Source organism: Mangifera indica, chromosome 17 (genome assembly GCF_011075055.1).
Source record: "Mangifera indica cultivar Alphonso chromosome 17, CATAS_Mindica_2.1, whole genome shotgun sequence".
NCBI lineage: Eukaryota > Viridiplantae > Streptophyta > Magnoliopsida > Sapindales > Anacardiaceae > Mangifera > Mangifera indica.
The window spans coordinates 11,784,715-11,804,645 of record NC_058153.1 but is presented as its reverse complement, the minus strand read 5'-3'; the positions used below and the strand labels follow the sequence as shown (position 1 = coordinate 11,804,645).

General features: G+C 33.8%; 2 protein-coding genes across 6 annotated transcripts; both read right to left on the bottom strand.

The window, feature by feature from the left end:
• Nucleotides 1–108: 108 nt before the first annotated feature.
• LOC123200694 (DNA-directed RNA polymerase 3, chloroplastic) lies at nt 109–12,117 on the bottom strand. Its single transcript, XM_044616027.1, has 19 exons — nt 11,130–12,117; nt 10,352–10,555; nt 10,072–10,205; nt 9,629–9,698; nt 9,118–9,176; nt 8,748–8,865; nt 7,932–8,045; nt 6,914–7,045; nt 6,114–6,530; nt 5,787–5,837; nt 5,490–5,560; nt 4,302–4,386; nt 4,071–4,223; nt 3,509–3,583; nt 2,983–3,072; nt 2,359–2,406; nt 2,148–2,262; nt 1,265–1,368; nt 109–770 (listed from the first exon to the last, which is right to left on the bottom strand). The coding sequence occupies exons 1-19, from the start codon at nt 12,015–12,017 to the stop codon at nt 660–662; spliced, it is 3,039 nt and encodes a 1,012-aa protein (XP_044471962.1). The 5' UTR covers nt 12,018–12,117; the 3' UTR covers nt 109–659.
• Nucleotides 12,118–15,332: 3,215 nt separating this feature from the next.
• On the bottom strand, nt 15,333–18,521 carry LOC123200004. Of its 5 annotated transcripts, none has more exons than XM_044615076.1 (4): nt 18,234–18,521; nt 17,884–17,922; nt 16,207–17,561; nt 15,333–15,557 (listed from the first exon to the last, which is right to left on the bottom strand). In XM_044615076.1, the coding sequence occupies exons 3-4, from the start codon at nt 17,542–17,544 to the stop codon at nt 15,534–15,536; spliced, it is 1,362 nt and encodes a 453-aa protein (XP_044471011.1). In that variant the 5' UTR covers nt 17,545–17,561; nt 17,884–17,922; nt 18,234–18,521; the 3' UTR covers nt 15,333–15,533. The 5 variants fall into 5 exon arrangements, with proteins under 5 accessions (XP_044471011.1, XP_044471010.1, XP_044471009.1 ...); XM_044615075.1 differs by having other exon boundaries at nt 18,347–18,521; XM_044615074.1 differs by having other exon boundaries at nt 17,884–18,521.
• Nucleotides 18,522–19,931: the final 1,410 nt, after the last annotated feature.

Sequence of the window (19,931 nt, the reverse complement as noted above, 5' to 3'; positions counted from 1 at the left end):
ACACACACACACACACACACATATATATATATATATATATATATATATATATATATATATATATATATATATATATATATATATATATAATTTTACACTTGTATCGTATGATACTAATAATCATATTGCTATATAATAGTCTCTCCAGTTGAAAACGTGAGAAAAAGTGAGATTGAAGTACACATTTCCCTTATCTTGGCTAAAGATGTACACAATTTGCTACGCTGAGACACGGTTTACAGTCAGCTCCGCGGACAAAAGATATACCCTACATGTTACATCATTCAAAAGAATAGTATATTGATCATGATCTATCATGATCACCTCCTACAGCAAAATAAAAAAAAAAAACTTGCTGCAAGATAAAGCTCTTCATCGTCGCAACTTCCAGACAAGCAACCTGGTAATGAAATTTTGAATTAAAATCCCATCAATGCATGAGTTTCCATGCCAAACTGGGCAGTCAGCGAGTCATCCTCTATGCGATAACGAGCCTATGATGATTTTCTGTATGCCATTGGCGGTGAACAAAAGTGATCTTCTGCTCTTGTTCCTAAAGTTGAATGCATCACTAGGCTTTCATGATCCTTTTTGGGGCCTAGATGATAAGAACTGTTCTTCTGCACCTTTATCATATATGACTTCGACTTGCTCGTGGATCAGTTGAAGAAGTATGGAGATTTAAGAACCTCGTGTAAGTCAAAGTTGCCCCTTTCAGGGAGAGGAGGAAACTTTAATGTTGGATATGATGTCTGGAAGCTCTCAAGCAACTGGGAAAACCAGAATTAATTACAGTAAGGTTAACGGCAACACAGAAATCTTACAGCAGTCAAATCTAGTTCAAGATCCATATATTAAGTTTTGAATCATAGATGCAAGTCATAAGTTGTTATCATCCCATATCCGAAAGTATGAATTTCTAGTGTAAAGTTTACATAACTTTGAACTCTGGATCTTAATAACTAGTTTTTGGATTGCGGTTAATGAACCTACTTCAAAAATGCTCTAACTATAGTGATCTTTGCAATTCGTGACAGAAAAGCCGTGAGTGCGTATACTTTATGAAGCCATTTTCAAAGGGAAACATTATAATGAAGCGGCATAGGTACGTGCTGTTCTTTCTTTTGTTTATTTAACATTCTCCTGGCAGAAAACATGTCTACAGAATGTGATAAAGTCCTTTCTCATAGTTGCCTTCAAGCCTAAAACATGTGCTCTATGGGCTTTCTTACTAATGTGGTGAAGCCAGTCATTATAAACTTACATTCTCAAGAATTGGCATGCCGTAAAGCTCCACAAACTTCTTCCGAAGTATCTCGTTCATCTGATCAACATCACATGCATGTGTCCAAAACGAGTCATGAACCCCTGCAAGCATATTTATTAGACCAAAATAGGAAAATTATTATTCGTCACCAAATTTTATATATATATATGGATAGATAGATAGAGAGAGAGAGAGAGAGAGAGTCAAGTATCTCCATATTGTGACCACCATTAGATATAGGGCTGCAATCAAGCTGAACCAAGCTGAGTATTACTTATCTCAAGCTTAGTTTGATTGCATTTATGCAAAGCTTGAGCTCAAGAGTTGGAGCTCAATATAAGAACAGTTGACTACAATTAAACTTCATAATTCAAATATTTATCAATTATCCCAATATTCAAAGTCAAAGAGAAAGATTTTAAGAGTGTAAGTACAAGATTTTAAACATTTATAGGTTTATTGATATTATACTTGAATCGAGTAACAATGAACTCCACCTTAGCTCATCAATAATTGAGCCAAGCTATGAGTAACTCACGAGTGGCTCAACTTTTTTGCAACCTTGATTAGATACTCTAGAAATATTTAACACACAAAACGAGGAAGGTTTTAATACTCTTTCCATAATAAATATTGCACAACACGACTTAAAACATTAAAATATCAAATCCTTTAAGCCTGTTTCGTTTCAATGAAAGCTGAAGACCACAGTGATTTAGCTAGGTTGTCCACTTATATGATTGGAGCATCAACTAAAAACAAACCCCATCATCAGTATGATACAGAATAGAAGAACAAAGTTTGAAGGTTACTGACTATAGAATTTAAATGATCACAAAGAACAAGAATGAGCAAACTTCAGCAGACTGGGAAAACAGACCTGCAAAATGTAAGCCGGAGTCTCTGCAGGCAACAGCAGTCATCATCATGTGAGAACCATCCAGTGAGTGAACAAAATTTGGAGGAAATGCAGTTCTCTGCTTTCTCATCTGTACCTGGAGAATTGAAATGATAATGAATTTTTAAGTGACAGACAAAAAATAAAAAAAAGAAATGAACAGCAAAAAGAAAAAAGACACAAATAAGCTTACCGAAGTACCCTCCCGCTGCAAGGCCAAAACTTGGAGAGATGTTCTAATCTGCATCCAGAAACTGAGTTCAGTTGCCATGTTATCACAGAATTATTTTAGCACATTGGTGCCAAGAGATCATATCTTTGGTTCAGGTTTTAGTTTCCACACCATGCAAAGGTTTCATCATTCATATATAAAATAATGAATTGCGCACAAAAATAAAAAAGGCATTCCACTTCTTAACATTCTCCAAGAAAAAAGCTTTCAATGAGAGGATCAAAATACCTACTTTGAAGGAATAGGAAACTTCATTTTGAAAGGCACATATAAACTTGGAAAAGCAAACTCAAGATTAGGGTTGCAAATATTGCTTGGCTCGAGGTCAGCTTCATAAATTACAGTTAAAGCCTGTAACTTATATATTTATCCATTAACCTTCATATTCAAAGTTTGGAAGTAAGGTTTTAAAGGTGTAAATGCAAGATTTTAAACATTTAGGGGTTTATTGATATTATACTCAGAGTAAAAAAGCACACAAGACAGTAATCCCTATCTAACAAAGGTGACGACTAATCACATCAATGCTGAGAAAACCAGTCTAACTCCGGTCAATCATAAACTAATAGCAAAGGCAGCACTCACAAGATGCCGTTCATTTTTGCAATAGGGTTGCACAACTGGAAGACCTAGGGGAGTGGTCCACCGCACAGCTTGATTCTCTGCAGCAATAACCTGTAGAGGTTTCAAAATAAGAAAATTGACCATAACATAATCCAGTCCTGCATATTGATAGATCTTGGCCAATATTTTAACCAATACAATGAAAAACACAATCAAATGAAGAGATTCGAAGCAATGTTTATTGATCTTAGGGATTTACAATGGATAAACCGGCAATTTGAGAAGCTGAGGTCTCCAGCAGTTTTGACTGTTCAAGACGCTGAAAACCTCCTTTCATCCCAAAGGCCGCTAAAACCCTAGTTTCTTCTCCTTCACTTTCTTCCAACCCCAACTTCTACTCCTAGAATTAGGACATGTGTCCCCAAAACCCTAGGTCCTAACACATATTCCCGGTAGGCATTTTCAATTTGCATAATGTGAAAATTTTGGAAGAAGGTTGCAATCTGGTGAACAAAAAGAATAAAAGATACGCAACTGAAAGTAATACCTTTGCACAATCACCAAGCCAAGCCATTATACTTCTTGCAGCTTGAAAGATCTCTCCAAGGGCAGTCAAGGTCACCTAGAAGAAAGATAGTTTATGCTTGAGATGAAATTCACATATAGAATAGCCAGACTGTTTACGCGACAACTCTAGCTACAACTATACAAATTAATGAATTGGAATCCAATAAAATAATTTCATGAAAATCAGATTCAAGGCTCATAATCAACTACCTTGAAATTTTCTAAACAAGGAATCCAAGGAAGTGTTTTTTTTTTTTTAAATTATTTCTTAAATAAATGTAACATTCTGATTCAATAACTTGACCCACTGTCAAGTTAATGTTCGCTTTGAACACATAGTCCATCACTATTTTGCTTTTGGGCTTTGCAACCCAAAATGTGCCCTGACAATTTTGAGATGCCCACATATATCTAACATCTCTCATATGTTTTGTCAACATAGAATTTGTCTAGGGGTGTTACAATAAAAGTTGGAATTTGGGGCAGCTTACTATAAGCCCTTACACAAACCTAATGCCACAATCAGAATGCTAATTGCTTACATTAGCAGCATAGCAAGCTGCAGCAAAGAGCTGTCTATCATCTGTAATAAGGCCCTTCTCCTCTAATCTTCGTTTTATTTGCTCTCTTGCTCCAACATAAGTGACACCATAAACCGAGGTCATCACAGTCTGTTTCACCAATTTCCGATCAACCTGAAGTTGATAAACATTCAAACAGTCAGTTCAAGAAAACATAACAAAGTCCACAGTTAAGAATTTTGCAACACCAACCTGGTTAATTAAAATCTTGGCTAATAAAGCATGAGGAAATCTAGCAGGATCCTTGTTGCTGTCCCTCTTCATTATATCATGAACCCTAACCAATAAAAGTCAGTTTAGATCTCATAGCAGATTAAATACATACAAATACTAACAAAATAGAGAAAACAATGACCAAATAAGGAGTTCAAATATAAAATTCAAGAAATTGAATCAATGATTAGACAGGTTAAATATTAAGGTAGCCTTAACAAAGAGCAAAATACTGTCTGTCTACACAGCATAATAATATGAAGTCCTCATGTATGAAACAATCTTGTTGGAATATATAAGTCCAACATTGCTAAGAAAAATAAAAATGAAAAGGTATATAATGTAATGGGTACCCAAGTTAGAAAGGCTTAAGTCACTTCAACAATTGGAACCCAAAATATATAAAGGCCCATAATTAATCAAGATGTTGATCCACACTCTTCCAAGTTTAAAGGGCCCAAGATTGCTAACATGGTATTGGAATCTCTTGATACAAGACTCATTTGAGCATGGCGGGCTGAGTTGAAAGAAGCTACACCCTTGTGTTAAAACCCTAGTGGACCCATGGGCTAGCCAACAGGAGCTGAACCCTGTTTCAGGCTGATCTAAGAAGAGTTTGACCCAAGTTTCAATAGGCTAGCCAAGAAAAGCTAGCCTCTATTTTAATTTAAACTAAGAAGAGTCGGACCAAGTTTAGATAAGCCACCACATGCATGAGAAGTATCAATTGGTAGCACAATTGCACTTGATGGGAAGTTTTAGAATATGTAAGTCTCATATTGGGAACGAAAAAATATGAAAAGGTATATAATTTAATGGGTATCCAAGTTCGATTAACTTAAGTCATTTAAACGTTGGAACCCAAAACATATTAAAACCTATAATTAATAAAAATGTTGATCCACACTCCAAGAATAAAGGGGCCAAGATTGCACACCAAGTATGATATTTAATCTATCATATCTTTCCAATTTCTGGTTTTAAAACATTTTAAAACAATCTTAATTATATATTATCACATCTTTTAGCTTAGTGATTTTCTCTCTCTCTTGTTGTATTAAAGATGGTCCCAGAAGGAAGAAAGATAGTTCATCATCATGTTCAAATCAAAAACACGATGAGACACTAATGATCAGGTTATGCGCTCATAACAATATTAATTAATACCTCACAGCTATTTCAGAGTAAACATCAGCTGGTTTCTCTCCTGCCATCAAGTTAACTGCAGCTGCTTCCATCTAAGAAAGCACAAACATAAAAACCACCAAAACGGACACATGAGAACATTAACACATTTCAAATAAATGAAGCAACCTGCTTCTAGCAAACACTAAAGCAAGTCTTCAAGAAGAACTTGCAAAGAATTTAGGGTAATAGGGTAAAGAAAAAAGGAAAAAAGAATTTTGAATCAATCAATTAATAAGCACAGAAGAAATAATACAAATATGTATACAGAAAACATACACTGTTTCTTCCCAAGGCTGCATAATGTTGTAGTCCGTTGCAAGAACCATCCTACTTACACAAGAAGAGCAAAGAAAACAAATTATAGCTTCTATCAGACAAACAAAAAAGGGTCGTAAAGAACTAGACTCCATGCAATAATAGAATATGCAACAAAATGTTTCCCTTTGTCAAGGTCACTTGGGAAACGACAATCAACATTTAGTTTCCAAAAAGCAAAGGATGAAATTAACGAAATAAAAAACTAACATCTGCATGCTAAAGAAATTTTAAGTAAAAAGTTGATATTTTCCTTTGCTGCTTAAAGGCTGCTAACAAAACATTTACCTGATGAATGGGAAGGTGTGAGACGACAGTATGAGGTGATGAGCTCTTTAAGGCTTCTGACAAATTAATACATGCAGCTAGGCACTGAAAAGGATCTTCAGCCATTAACCACCATCGGTTTCCATTAATAGGGTTTTCTGCCGAATCAAATATGTCATCCAAATGATTATCCACAAATGCTAGACGTCCATCATGTGAAAGCTTTTCAATGCCACCTGAAAACAAGTTTGCTAGATGTATCTTCAGCCAATGTAAACCAGATTTCCCTAATGGACGTCCTTCTGAAAATTCAAGAACTCCTCTACAAAGATCGGAGCTTAGATGATTCAGATGTGGATGCATTGGGTATGCACGGCCTCTGAAATCAAGATTGTGAGGATAATAAAAGCCTTCCTCATCTTTCATTCTCCTAGCCACCTGTCCAGTCATTAATTAAGTTACCCAGATAAATTGTGTCAAGGGTTCCTGATAACCCAAACTTATCATATTCGAGTAAAGCAAACCCAAATTTTTTTTTGACCTGACATCTAAGCAGAGTCAAATTGACTTTGAAGAGATTGATTTTTAACAGATGGAACAGCACAAGACATTAGAGACTGGTCCTAATATCACTTAACTTCTACACGAGATGTCATATATGTTGCAGAATACATAAACAAGCCATCTCACAATTTCAGAAAAGTGGAGATACTTTATAAAGGTTTTTTATCACCTCATTTCCACATAAGAGGTCATATAGATTTCCATACATGAATATTACAAGAAGAATTTTCATAGTTTCAGAAGGTTGGATATCTTACAGAAAGCTTAAGTTCAGTATCACATCGTAGAGAATGCTTCTCTCGATTCATTTTCTTTGCCTTTCTCACACTCCATTTCCACTTCTGAACTTCCATCAAATCCTCGGTGGGGGGCTTCTCTGGTATGGGAATCTAGAAGGCCAAACGAGAAAGACTTCAGGTAAGATGAAGCAAGCAAATAACTGACAAATAAAACAGCATGCCTTGAACTGACAAACAAGGAATATAACCAACAAAAATTATTGAAATGATGCATTAGCTTTGGTAGTCAATAGAAGTTGCGGCTTGGGGAAGGTCCAATGTAGGGGTGCAACCAAGCTGAGCCAAGCCAAGTCATTCTTGGCTCAATTGCATATGTGTAGAGCTTGAGCTCAACAAGTCAGTAGGATCTCAGCTTGAACTTGAGACAAAAATGGTTCTCTAAGCTTGGCTCAAAAAAATAAATGTAAACATCTTAATATTTAAAAAATTACATGTAAACCCCTATCTCACATATTTATGAATTACACCCCTATATTCAAAGCTAATAAATAGGATTTTAAGGGCATAAGCAAAAATTTTGAAACTTTTACAAGCTTCTTGATATTTTACTCGAGCCAAGTCATAAGCTCGCAATCTCACCATGCTAGCCAACATGAAGCTCGAGATTCAAACTCAAGTGGCTCAAACTTGAGCTCAGCTCATTTGCAGCCCTAGTTCAATTTACATATAGTTTTACACAACATCGCCAAACCCTACATAACTATTGGTTAAAATCCTCTTTGCACAAGGCATTCAGGGGAAAATTATGTCAAATTACTGGATTGATTCAATGGTGCTTTCAGACAGAAACAGTTTAGAAGGGCCTTAGAATTTCTGGGTTACAGGAACATGCAATATAAGAACATTACAGGATAAGTGTTTTTCAATGCACTATCAGTGAAAGTACCCTGAAAAGCAAAACAAAACAAAAAAAAAAAAAATTTAGCATGAGCCATTCATATATCAGACGACATTATTCATGTAGTCGTGTACTTACATCATCTCGATCAACCAAGCCTGCAGTATTGCCACCACTAGCCCAAATGGTCTCCAAAACAGTAAGTACTTTTCTGTTCACCCTCCATTTAGTACTCCCAAGGGTATCCAGGGCCTGCTTGGTTGCCATTTTAGGTAGCAAAAAGAAAATTGAAGTCAAAACTTAATTTCATGATGCAAAAGAAATACACAAGGAGGCCAAATAGCACCAGCAGTAAGAACTAAAATAATTGCAAATGTTAATAATATCAAAATTGAATTTTCCAAAAAAGAGAAAGAAAATAGTAGGCAGAGCAATAGAAAAAGCAGTTATGATATTTTGAAAGAAAATTTTCTCAAAACTCACTGTTGCTGAAATCTAGTATGTTACCCAAGAAAGGTCATAATTTTTTTTATAAAAGAACCATAATTCCATCCTAAGTTTTATTTGTACATTACATAATAAGATAAAGTTTATTAAAAAATTATTGAAGGCCCCAATAACAGAATACCTAACTTTAAAGAAACTCTAGCCTAAAACTAATTCATGCTCTTAACTGGATACAGGGATGAGGGGACCTTTGATACATATACAAATAGAAGAGGGAAACAGAAAACTATAGACACTTTTCAACCTCTATCTCCAGTACAGCACTTTCCCTTTTTTCATAAGCATGCAGAGAATAAGTCAAGTATTCTGAGGAAAATGCTTGAAATCAGGACATAGGTGCATCCTTTAATTTTACCAGCAGGGCCAAAAAGCATGCATGGCCATGACCCCTAACCAAAAAAAAAAAATTTATATTAAGAAAATGAGCAAACTTATGGTCATCTTTACCTCATATACTTGCTTCATACTTTCCCAAGGAACGCTCTTGAGTGCTTCTTGTTGCTTCCTAGAGCCATGAGTACGCATGACATAAGAAGGTAAAAACAAGTATCCACCCTTGTTATACCTAGTAGTAGAAAGATTTCAATATCAAGTTAGAGAAAATTTTCAAAGACATTTAAAGTATGCCAGACAGCTTTCCTAAAGCAATTTCTATTTCTTCAAAATTAGTTTATCGTTTATCACATTTAAACAATGATTTATTTTTTTAACTTATTCATTTTTATACCCATTTTCAAGAGAAAAGCGGGACTTAAGAAGATTACATTTTTGCATTTACTCTCGTTACACTAGCATCACTTATTACTATAGATCATACCCTTTCCATTTTTTGGGTGGTACCAACATCGGCACATAAGGAATCAGCATATGCTTAGCCTACAGAAAAACAAAGACACATAAGTTTAATTGAATTGTAATTGTCAAGACACCATAAATAATCTAATACTTGTACTCTATAGTACTTAAAACTGCTTTTCTAAAGGTCATCCAATGCCTTGATCACAAGCTACAGCAATCAGGTCTACTAATAATTTAGATTTAACAAATGAAATTTTTACAAGACTTTTCTGATTTTGGTGGACAGATGAAATTTGTTTGATAACATACAAAGGTGGTGAAGTCTTTACAAGAATAATATTGGGACAATGTTTAACATAATATTAAAAAGGAAGAATTATTAAGACGTGGAAATCATATATTACTAGCTTAGGCAATTTAAATTTTACATGGACTTCCAACATGAGAACAGAATAAAATAATGTCAACCTAAATTGAATACAAGTGGATGAATAATGTAAGATCTCAAAGAAAATAGATAGTTAACTTACAGACTTTTCAAGTCCTGCAAGCAATAGGGGATCACACTCTATAAACCCATATCGCTTTGTGATTTTCTGCCTAGTGGATCCCAAAAAAATTAAAGGAAAAAAAAGAAATGAGTTAGAAATCATACTGAGTAGCTATCTCTCTCTGAGTGTGTGTACTTTGAAATATTGCTCAATAAAGTGCAGAATTCAAAAATGCCAACAAGTTAACAAGCTTATGGATGTGGTATTGCTCGAATACAAATAAACTGCAGGTACATAGTAACAAAATCTAATAAAGACTAATTACCCAAAAAAAAACAGAAAAGCTAATAAAGACTTCAGACAATTACAACCAAGAAAAGGCTTTGGGATCATCTTGTCTAGAAGGTCTGGTGGACCATAATTTAGTGGCATATATAAAAGATTGGAGAAGAAATGCATATAGAAAGTAAATAAAGTCTTACCCTGGACTCCTCATAATAGTTTTGATTCTGTGCCTAAATGCAGGCCGAACATCAGGTGGAAAGTCCCCAGCCTGGTCAGCAGGATGTTGTATAAAAGCTGCTCCAATTAATAGTTCTATTAGACAGCTCCCCAGCTGTAGAAGTACATACAGGTGGGAGAATCAAAACCCATAAGATGGTAAAATTTTCAATAAAATATAGATAAAAAAAGCAAAGAGAAAGAAAAGGGAAAACTGGCCCATTAATCATTTCAGAAAGAAACATGTCAAAGGCCACAAACCTTAGCTTGAGTATCTCGACCCCAAGGTTTAGTTTCTTCATTCTTAAGTAACTTCTGCACCTCAACAAGCGCTTTCCTTCTAATCAAACCATTAACCCGTTTCCTCAGCATCTCCTTTTCCTTGTTAAGAACTTCTTTAGAATCGGTTACAATATTCTTTTTCCTGTAACTCTTACTTTTCTCCAAGAAACTATGAATCCTAACCTGAGATTATATCAATTTAAAACATGAGAATGGAGTTACCCAACAACGCAATTGAATTAAATCAGCATAGAGTGCAGAGAGATTTTTATCATCACAAGAAATTTGAAATAAATAGACAACAAGCAGGGAAACAAGGGAGATTACTGTTCAAACAGGACATGGGAACAAGTTTCAACCTTGCTTCAAGAGAATGCAAGGTTGATGAGCAGCAGCATATAAAGCTCAATGCAGACATGGAGCCACACATGAATAAGGAAATGTCAGCTACGGTGTCAAACTATGTTAGTTTGGTCATATGCAACATATACACGTAATTTTTTTATCAAGAAAGAGAAAACTAACCTAAAATTACAACAGTGAAGTAAAAAATGTTAAAATTTTTACAAAACAGTCTGACTTAAGTACAAATATTACAAAATTCTCAGCACAATTCAGATACTACCCAACTAGAATCAATCTAAACTTCATTTAAATTCGAATTTTTTCCTTCCTGCTTCCCTCATCATACAAATATCTCTTAGTTTTAAACTAAAGCACATGTACTGAAAAAAATCTTAATTTTTCACACACTCACCTCCTGCTCAATGGCCATTCCAATGTGCACAGCAGCCTGGACAACTTGGACACACCCATCCTCATGAGCAGCCATGATCAACCCCATCATCTTATGCATCACAATGACAGCCATCTTATCAGCCGGTAATAAATCAATGTGAGGCGCATAAGCCGCCTTCTGTTTCTTCGTCTTCTGGGCTTTCTGCTCTCTGGCTATTGCCTCTCTCAATGGCTCAAACCACCCCAAAAACAGCCCCTTTATATGAGGCAAATTCGGTGCCAACTTTTTCTCAATCATTTTGGCCTCCAATTCCTTATATTCGTCCACCATTCTCTCCCAAGCTTCCGTCTCTTCCTTCACCTGCCTCCTCCTCAATAAATTATACCTCCTCTTCTCCAACTTGACCTTCCCCTCTTGCTGCCTAATTCTCCTATAAAGACCTTTCAAAAGCAGAGGGGAAACCCAAGGTGGGTCCTGAATAAAAACTCTCCTACGAGGCTCAAAACACACAAGCTGCTGACTTTCACTTCTGGGCACGCTTAAATTATCAAAAGTTTCATTTTTTTCCTCCCTTTTGAGTATAACCTCGTGGGTTTCGCCGTTGGGGATAATAAAATTCGTTGATGTTTCAAGATTTTCCAGGAAATCAATATGAACAGAGTGTTGTAGAGGGTGAAACTGAAGTTGGCTCGCAGGAAATCTTCTAAGAGTTATCGGAAAAGAAGAAGAATAACAACAAGAAGAAGATAAGAAATTAGGGTTTTTATGAGGCTTTTGTTCATGGGTTTTTGAGTTAAAAACATTGAGGGTTTTTCTGGTGGTTGTGGTGGTAGTTGCACATGCTGGTGAGCATTGTATCTGAGCACTGTGGCTCAAGGAGAAGAGCGGGGCTGCTGTGGAAGCCATTTTCAACTTGTTAGATGAAGATAAGAGTGGGGAAGAAGGGTGAAAATACAAATTTGAAAACCTCTCTAAAATCTCAGCACTGAAGAGATTGTTTTTTTTTTTTTTTTTTTTTTTTGAAGATTTTTTTGTTAAAGGAAAAGACAATTTAAGGGCCATTTAATTTTGATATTATTTTTTGTTTTGTGCACAAGTTTGAAAATAAAAGAAAAAAGTTAAATAAATTCAAAAAATAATTAAATTATATATATTAATTAGATTAAAGAAATTAATTATTGAAATTTTTGGTAATTAAGTTGCACAGAATTACATAAAATAACTCATGATATTTGACATATTTAATAGGTATATATCATTTATTTATTAATTTAAAATGATTCAATTGTCAACTATATTTATATTAATATTATTGAATCTTTTATATTTAAGTTTTTATTCTTTTGAATAATATAAATTAAAAATTTAATCTAGTAGAACTTATTAATACTTAAATTATGGAAATTGCTAAAATTTCCTTGAAAAATAATGGTATAGATATAAAGGAATATTATTTCAATAAAAATATGTCTACGTATGATGAATACATATATATATATATATATATATATATATATATATATATATATATATATATATATATATATATATATAATTATATGATTAGATATTATTTTATTTTTAATTAAAAATTATTTAATCATATAATAATATATCATATTTATACTCATTTTGTATATTCAAAATGTATACATGTAACATTACTCATACTTTTTTTATCACAATAAAAGGCCAAAAGACTTATTCCCACCCTAGGGGTTAGTGTACTCCCAAACTTTAACCCGTAAAATTTAAAAAACTTAAATATTTATTCATAAAATATTAAAGTTAGCAAAATCCGTTAGTTCTAAGGATAAAATTGTCACTTAACCAATAATCTCATTTTTTTTCCTAAACTCTAAAAACTAACAATTTTTCACGTAATTAAATTTTAAAAAGTTACATTCCCCCTCTCAGGTTTCAATTTTTTAAAGATAATTTTTTGACGAACAACCGTCTTCTCTAGTGTTGTTTATCCTTCTTAACGATACTTTTCCTTATCTAACAACTTGAAAGTTGATCTCTCTTGGTATGATTCATCTGAAATCGACGAAGACGATTTTTTCATCTTCATTGATTCATTTGGATGAAGATGAGTTCGAAAAAAGGGAGAGAAAAGGTTCACGGGTGTTAGTTGCCCGAAAATTGAAACACTTGGGGGAAAATACAACTTTTTAAAACTTAATTTTGAGAGAAGATTGTTAGTTTTCCAAATTAATGGGAGAAATGATATAAATTTTTATATTTTTTAATATTATTGATTAAATAACTTTAACAATAAATATTTAGGTTTTTGAAAATTTTGTAGATGAGAGTTGGAAATAGACTAAACTTTGGGTGAGAATAAGTCTTTTAAACCAACAAAAAATATATATATTAATAATGAATACTAATTTATATATTAACAATAATGTATCGTTATATGATTTGATGATTTTCAATCATACATCAGCGTTAAGTACTCATTGTTAATGCATATTCTAATTGTTGGTATAATGAAAGACATAAGATATTAAAATTATAATTTAACTATAACTCAAAATATAAATTTGGAAATACTTGCAATTTCATTTAACTAATTTTTCTAAATATGACTGAAGAATAACATTGCTTTGCATGGGCCCAACCAGCCTATGTTTGGGCTGGTAATTTTAAACATAACCGCCCACTAGGTTCAGCCCATTAGAGTTGCTTGGCCTACACCGTAATCTGTCTGTTAACGGTCCGAATTTTCTTTAATTGTCCTCTCTCATTACGGTTGAAATTGATTCGAACTTAAATTTTAATTTGAATCAAGTAAGCTAAGTTTCAATTAAGAATTTGATTCGTTTGTATAAATAAATTAAATTCATATAGGTTAAGATTAAACTTAAAGTTAAATTATGTTCAATTTGAGTTAATCTCAACTCATCAATTTTAAGTCAATTTCAAACTTACTCTTTTGAAATTGAGATGATTTCAATTTAAAATTTGTTTGGGTTTGGGCTTAACCCAAATCAAATCTAATTCTACCTTTTATACTACATTTTCACAGGATAATTCCTTGATTCAATAAATAAATAAATTTGAGAATTGTTTCATAATTTTCACTGCATCCATAAATGTTTGGCTTCTAATATGTTTAATTGTTGGAGATGAAAACTTGATTTTCAGTAATTCGTAAACAATAAAACTTTACGTAAAAACTTTATCAATGACGAGTGATTATGGCCACAAATCGAACCAAACCAAGTCGAGTGTTACTTGGCTTAAGCTTGATTCGATTCAAGTGAAACTCGAGCTCTTCAAATTAAGAAGTTGATGGCTCAAGATAAACATAAAAACAATTGACTCAAACTCAATTCAATAGAATTTAGTTAAATCATAACTAATAAATTTATTAATTATCTTTCATATTCAAAGTTAACAAGTAAGATTTTGCAAGTATAAGTGCAAGACTTTAAACTTTTAGGGGTTTATTAGTATTTTGTTTGAACTAAGCCACAAAATCCTAAGCTCATCGAACCATCCAATAACAAGCTTCAGCTCAACTCAACACAATTTCGCGATTGTCTTTACTCATTTGCAATCCTAAAAATGGCAAAGATCATATCTTGAATATTTTATAGTTCCGAAAGTTTTTCAACAAAGATTATCTGATATGTAATTTCCATTTATCAACTAAAAATAATAAAACAATGTATATTCAATTTAAATACCTAATCAGGTACTAGATAATATATTATCATATAATTAAGTACTTAATTATGTAGTCAAAATTAAGTACACATAACACTGCTTGTTATAAAATAGTTAACATATGGTTCATTTATGGTAAAAACAGCTTGCAACTTCACTCAGTTTCAACATTGACTTAATAATGCACATGACAAAACATGATATTTCACAAGCCATAAGATTCACAAAACAAAGCCCTACCATTTCTAAATTATTTGCAATCACTCTGTCAATTTCTGAAGATTTAAAAAAAAAAAAAACAAGTTAATAACATTCCTGAAAAACACAGTTCCTCAATGAAATTAGGAGTGCACATATGCAACCACTACACTCAAGGTGGATTTGAATTGAGCCAACTTTGGTTTGAGTCGATGTGTAGTTTGAATTAGCCAAACTTGAGCTGATTATACTGTTCATCCACTGACTGCAGTATTCATTCTATTAACAACCTTCTAATAACATTTTATATTAGTTCGAGATTAATCGAACTTGATATTATGGATATGACTTAAACTCGAACCAACTTTTATTTGGATTCATTTGGATCGACTTCACCCTTATATACACTGTCTACATTACAAACAACAAAGATGAATAACAAATTTCAAATCAAGTCATATATCTAATATATATTTTCACATAATTTAATGAAAAAGACGAATGTCCAAGGATATTGCTCGAGGAAGAACTGATTCAGTTGCTTGATTAAATTCCACAGCGTAGCATTGCCTGTCAAAAGAACCCACTTACGTTATAAATCATTTATCACTGACGTAGCAGATGATGATAAAATTATGTTCATATATCCACATAAGTTATAAAAATGGTATGTAATACCCTAGTTAAATAGTCTGATTTAGGATTAAATTTAATTCAAAATGAGTTTGAACTCGCTTAACCTTGAGTTCAACTTGACTTGAGTGAAGTTGAGTTCGAGCTCAACTCAATATTATAGTCAACCAAAAAATGACAAAAACAATATCGTTTTGATCAAAATGACGTCGTTTTAATTTATTTGTATCAAGATTTTTCAGGCTCACGAGTTTGACAAGTCAAACATCCCTACAACTCAAGCTTGAATGTGAAAATATTTAACTCTTAAGCTCTAGTTTCGGGTTTATTCAAGCTGAGCTTGTTTTCAAGCTCAAACAAATTCGGTTCAAATCTAATTCTAAGCCATCTCACAAACATGTCTTGACAATCTACTCAAAAACTATTTAATCAATATTTTTTTATCATTATCAAGTGATATGAGATGCTCATATATACCTAACATCTTTCTTGTGTTTTGTCTACGTAAGATTTTTCTAGTTAAGAAATGCAAGAGAAAGAATTGAAAAATTTGTTCAAGAAAGGATTAAGACAAGTAAAGGCATACCTCTTGTATTGGAAGAAGGGATGGCTTATGAACTGGATGGGATTCCTTAGTCCTCCAACTTCGCATCTCCGCCTGAACTGAATTGAGTTGCTCACGAATCTCCTTCAACAGATTCAATTCCTCTTCTCTTTCACTATGCCTTGCACTATGTCTCTCTCCCTCGAGCCGCTCAATTCTTTCACCAAGCTGCTGAAACTCATGATGAAAGTCAGCATGAATTTCAGCATGACTCATTTTATGGCGAGCAAGAGGTCGCTTGGAATCAACACCTATTATCTCCTTGGATCTTAACAGTTTCTTCTCCAGCTTTGTTCCATGCAAAACTGCCTTGTCCTTAACTTCAGAATCCAAAGTTACATCCACAACAGGATCAGGCTTCCCAAGTCTGTTCTCTCCATCCCAAATCCACTTATTCTTTCCCTTCTCATCTTTTTCGCTACTTTTGGAACTCTCAATAACTTTTGGGACTTCAAATACGTCACAAACACTTGATGAGCTAGAAGAGGTTAAAGGTTCTTCTCTATCCATTGGAGCTTTACATTCCTTAACCATGTCCAAGTTAGTGTTGATTTTGCATCTTCTTAAGTCAGAGGATATGTCACTGCTCAATTGTGATAGCAAAGTAACTGGTCTGGACTCAGGCTTTAAGCTTGCAGACTTATCTCCATCTGTATCTTTAGGATCTGCAAATTCCTTCACTTTTTCATCTAATTTTTTTATTTGTTCCCAATATGAATTCAAGTCTCCACCTATTGACCTACTCGGATGCTTCCTTAACTGCAGGCCATTCTCTGTAAAATCCTGACATGTTTTTTCATCTAGTGGAACCATTTCTGGTTCTGGGGTCAATGATTTTCCCCTTACAATGCTTTGATAGATATCATCAAGTTGAAGAGGAGGCAAAGATCTGAGTCTCCTCACACCACTGTTAGAACAACCTTCTCCAACAGATACATCACTTCTTTGCATATATAGATCCTCGGTAGGTATACTGACACCCAACTCAGTACAACCCAAGCTCAAAAGCCTGCACTTATAAGCCTGAATTTGGAACTCAAGAGCAGAAATCTCCATCTCTTTCTGATACAGAATATCTTCATAAGACTCTAAAGTCTCCTCCGCATGACTAATCTTTTCCTCTGCCATTCTCTTATACTGACTTGCTTCCATCACAATCGCCGACTTCTCTTCTTGCAAACGAAGTATCATCGACAATGCTTCGCTAACTGCAGTACCAGAAGCCTCCCTTTCCACATCCAACTCTGCAGAAAGATTCTGCAGGAGCTGTTGCTGAGCACACAGTGTCTCTTTCATAGCTTTAACTTCAGTCTCTGCCATCCTCAAATTCGAATGACCTTCATCCATAGCCCAATAATTTCAAACAAAGCAGAACCAATTACACTCTAACCACAAAAGCAATGCAAATTCTGAATCGGTACTAATAGCCCATTAATACAAAAATCCCATCACCCTCTTCCACCCATTAAACCTCAAGTCCCCCCAATTATGATCATGGTTCAATATACTTTGCATATACATTCATTCACAGACACAAACAGAAACACATAGAGCACATAAAGTTTATACTTAGAAAATTGATAATAGACTTTCTGGCAACAAGAAAAAGACAAAGAGAGACAGAGCAACAGACACAAGAAGAGATAGAGAAAAGCTTACCAACACTGCCAGGAAACACCACGGTTTTGATCCTCAAAACTACACAAAACAAACCATTTTTCACGATTAAAATCTCTAAATAGACTCCACCTTGCTGCATGAGAGAAGCTCAAAACACAACCCAAGAAGAACCGCAGACAAATTCTAAATCAGTACTAATAACCCATCAATGCAAAAATCCCATCACCCTCTTCCACCCATTAATCCTCAAGTCCCCCCAAATCCGATCATAGTTCAATATACTTTGCATATGCATTCATTCAAACATAAACACAAACACAAAGACGCGCATAAAGTTTATACTTAGAAAATTGATAATAGACTTTCCGGCAACATAGAGAAAAGCGTACCAATACTGACTGGAAAAACCACAGATTTGATCCTCAAAACCACACAAAACAAAAAAAAAAATCACAATTAAAATCTCTTAATAGACTCCAAAATCCCACAAAAAAGCACGCACTTGATCGAAAGATTCGTCCTTTTTCCCATATGAATATCTCAAAACGGCCTCAGGAGCCTCTTGCAAAGTTCATACAAGGTAACACATTAACCACCATTAATTTGAGTCCGATACTTATGGTATTTAAGGACTCATTATTACCGGGTGGGGCATCCTCTTTTTTCTTTTTTTAATTTTCCCGCAAATTCCGTTTCATATTAAAAAGGTTGTTGAGTTGAAACTACTTTAACGGCTATTTTAACGGGCCCACACTCGTGGGGGCCAGCCATATGCCTTGCAAAATCATATGATTAAGACACGTTGACACGTGTCCTCCATAGAGATAGTTGATTTCAAACAAAGGTGGATACGTGACGCATCAGCATAAATTTCTAAAAATTGATTACTTTTTTAGTATGTTCTATAGAGTCTTCGTCTTATTATATATGCTTTTCAATTCTTGTATTTAACTATATAAAAATTGAAAATAATGAAAGACTTAATAAAAATCTAAAATTTATTAATTATAATTTATTTTATAAATCTGGTTAGTAAATATGAATATTATTTATAGTTGAAAAAAAACCAATATATAAAAATTAAAAAAGAAAAATATAATTAAAAAGGGTATTATTGTAAAACAACTAATTTTTTTATGTATATACTAATTTAAAAACTCTGGGGTGTATTTATACTCAGATATGATTTGACACAAGTTCGATTGTCAACTTGATTCTTTTGAATTTAAAACAAGCACCCATGGGTTTGAGTTCAAGCTTGAACTTGAATCATAGGTATGTAACGTTATCCAGCTTAAGCTATAGGGATACCCAACTCGATACATTTGCAAGTGGCTCATATGCAAATAAAGAGATATCATGTTATCAAATTTGAAAATGACATCATTCTATTAAATTCAAAATAATATTGTTTTGTGCCAATTTTACATTATGTAATGCAAAATGATATTATTTTATTAAATAACTTAGAGTCAACTCGAAGTAGTTTTGCTTTAAGTTTATTAGATGAAGCAGTCCATTTTGTATTTAATGAATTCTCGCAATTTCACACCCTAATCTCTTTCAAATAGTCTCCCAGACCTCTCATATTTATAATATTTTTACACTAATCACTCAATAATTTCCTCTTGAATTTGAAAAAATTAGAGATATCTAAGCATAAGGGTGAATTTAAACTAAATTTAAGTTTGATTTGATATAAAAAAAATCAAACTTGAATTTAATGTGTAAGAATATAAGTTCAAGCCCAATATGACAAGTGAAGCATGAATTTGATTCATATGGACTCAATACTATAGACAAGAGCTTGCGCCCGTGAATGACAAGTTTTGTTGGCGATTACGATGCATAATGCCCTTACCAACAGCCCCGTCCCTGCCTATTATTAGGGCTAGATTCGAGTCGAGCTAAGCCAAACTCGAGCTCGGTTATGCTCATATATAGGTGGCTCGAGCTCGGCTAAGGCCGGCTTATTTCGGGCTCGAGTTTGACACAACTCGTTTTTCGTTATCAAAATGATATCGTTTTTAATATATATTGGTCAAAATAACGTCGTTTTATATAAAAAATTAAAAAAAAATCTATCG